The sequence below is a fragment of the Ascaphus truei genome, chromosome 10 (genome assembly GCF_040206685.1).
Source record: "Ascaphus truei isolate aAscTru1 chromosome 10, aAscTru1.hap1, whole genome shotgun sequence".
NCBI classification, from domain to species: Eukaryota; Metazoa; Chordata; class Amphibia; order Anura; family Ascaphidae; genus Ascaphus; species Ascaphus truei.
In genome coordinates this window covers 36,450,116-36,452,131 of record NC_134492.1, presented here as the reverse complement: position 1 = coordinate 36,452,131, position 2,016 = coordinate 36,450,116, and the positions used below count along the sequence as shown (strand labels likewise).

Here is a 2,016-nt window from a genome sequence, read left to right as displayed (position 1 = left end):
TGAACGGTCCTATTAATAAAATAATACTATTTTTAATTTCCAATGGCACCACATACTTCATACTTTGTGGGGAGCTGCAGAGACTTGCCCCTCCCACCCGACCCGTTTTGGCCACGCCCCCGCACGCAAAAATCCTCCCTATGAACCACAATCAGCCTGAAGTGCCTCTCCACGCGCCGCCGCCGCCGCAGTGCAGTGTGGGCGCGCTGACCGAGGCAGCGGGGCCTCGGCCATAGGACGTGCCAATAGTGCCGTTTGATGTCGACACGACGGGTGACGTCACCCGTCGCCACCGGCGAAAGTTATATTTCGCCGGGCGTCGTCGTCACGTGTTTCCGGCAATTTGATTGGTTCAAGGGCCGTCACGTGATGCGACCGCCCTTGAAAAATCTAATTTTGCAGGCTAACAGTTTTCGCGATGGCTCCGTCGCTTTGTCGCGAGCACTATAAGCGCACGCAGCGGCGGCAAGGTATTTGTTTTCGGGCGACGTCGCATCGCCGGCACTATAAACACGACCTTAGAATGGTGAAACTGCATTGTGTTGTGAAATAGCACTTAAATGTAAGTGATATTTGTGGTTTGTGGACAAAATAAATTAAGTCAATATAAAAATAAATGAGTGACCATGACCACACAGTCCACGACTTTTCAGGCTTCATAACAATGGCCTGCAATAAGCCTACAAGTGGGCGTAGTATAACTGCCGAACACAATGTGAAATACGCAGTAATAAGCAGCACTGACCAACTGGCGCGGCTCGCGACCTAAACAGAGGCAGCCGATTGGTTAGCATTCCCTGTCAGCTCGCGCCCCTTACCTCTCGTAACCATCTTGGGCGGGAAGCGCGTGCAGGAGCGGTTAAAGCAGTTAGGGAGAAGATGGCGTCAAGCGCTAGTGACTGTGAACCGTTGATGGCCATGAGCTCCCGCTGCCCTGCCGCGGATCAAAGAGAAGAGAATGGGGCTAAGACATCCATGACTGCTTCCGCCCGGCCCAAGAAGCCCTCATGCCCTGAGAAGTTACTGTCCTCGGCCGAAACTGAGCAGAACGGCAACGGGTCCCCCGTCCGTCCCGTCTTTGTTTCGCCACGCCCGGTAATGGTCACTAACACCCGTGCGGAGATCCGTAGAAGGCTGCTGCCCCCACAGTTGGACGGCCGGGAGGAGGCGGGTGCAGCGGAGGAGTTCCAGCTGGGGCCCGGCGCTGATGCTCGGTGCCTGCCGCCTTGCTATGTGTCCGAGGTGAAGCTGTCAGCACAGGAGAGGGTCGCTCTGTACTGCGACTGCATCCTACAGGGCTGCCAGGTCAGACAGGACAGGGTTATAATGAACGGTATTCATAAGCATTTAAAAGTGGGGAGAGAAAAAGGTATTTGAAAATCAGCTTCGGCGATGTGTACATAGGTTGAGGTGCTCCCATATGTACATGGGGATATAAAGCCAGCACTCTCATTTAGTCAAATGAATCTAATAATCAAATGTATTCTGCCTTTATTATTTCAATCGTTTTACGAAATGAGAGTGCTGAATATATATATAATCTCCCAGCCCTCCACTTTGCTTACCCCTGAATTCTACACTCCCAGATGAGAAACAGCCATATTGTACCACCTCTTTTAATCAGACCGATTCTGTTTTTGTTTAACATCACTGGGTATTCTACCTTTATACATACCCACCTGAGCTTCAGCAGAGTGTAGTTTCTCACTTGATATTTTATTGTTTGTATGTTTTTGTCCTTATGATTGGCCACGTTCAACCTTACCAATCAACATCCATTTTTAATTTGTTTATGAATAAAAAAATATATTTTATACTTATTTCAATTCCCATCCTATCAAATAGAACAGAGTGCATATCTATAGGGATTCTGTCCTTCTTAAAGCTGCAGTACAAGCTGCCGTTTAAAAAAAAAAAAAATATATATATTATCCGTTCAATATGTGCATCAATACAGTCTGCACACTGACAAGTGATTAGCTAAGCTGCAGATCGATCTGTTCTCCTGTAATCAAT

The 2,016-nt window shown here is 48.4% G+C and overlaps 1 protein-coding gene across 1 annotated transcript in view; it reads left to right on the top strand.

Moving 5' to 3' along the window:
• Positions 1–824: 824 nt before the first annotated feature.
• Positions 825–2,016, top strand: part of SHCBP1L (SHC binding and spindle associated 1 like) — a 50,004-nt gene continuing 48,812 nt past the window's right edge. Inside the window, exon 1 of the mRNA XM_075616571.1 lies at positions 825–1,305. Within this exon, the coding sequence (XP_075472686.1) occupies positions 880–1,305 (426 nt within the window). The 5' untranslated portion in view covers positions 825–879. The remainder of the gene's footprint in view (positions 1,306–2,016) is intronic.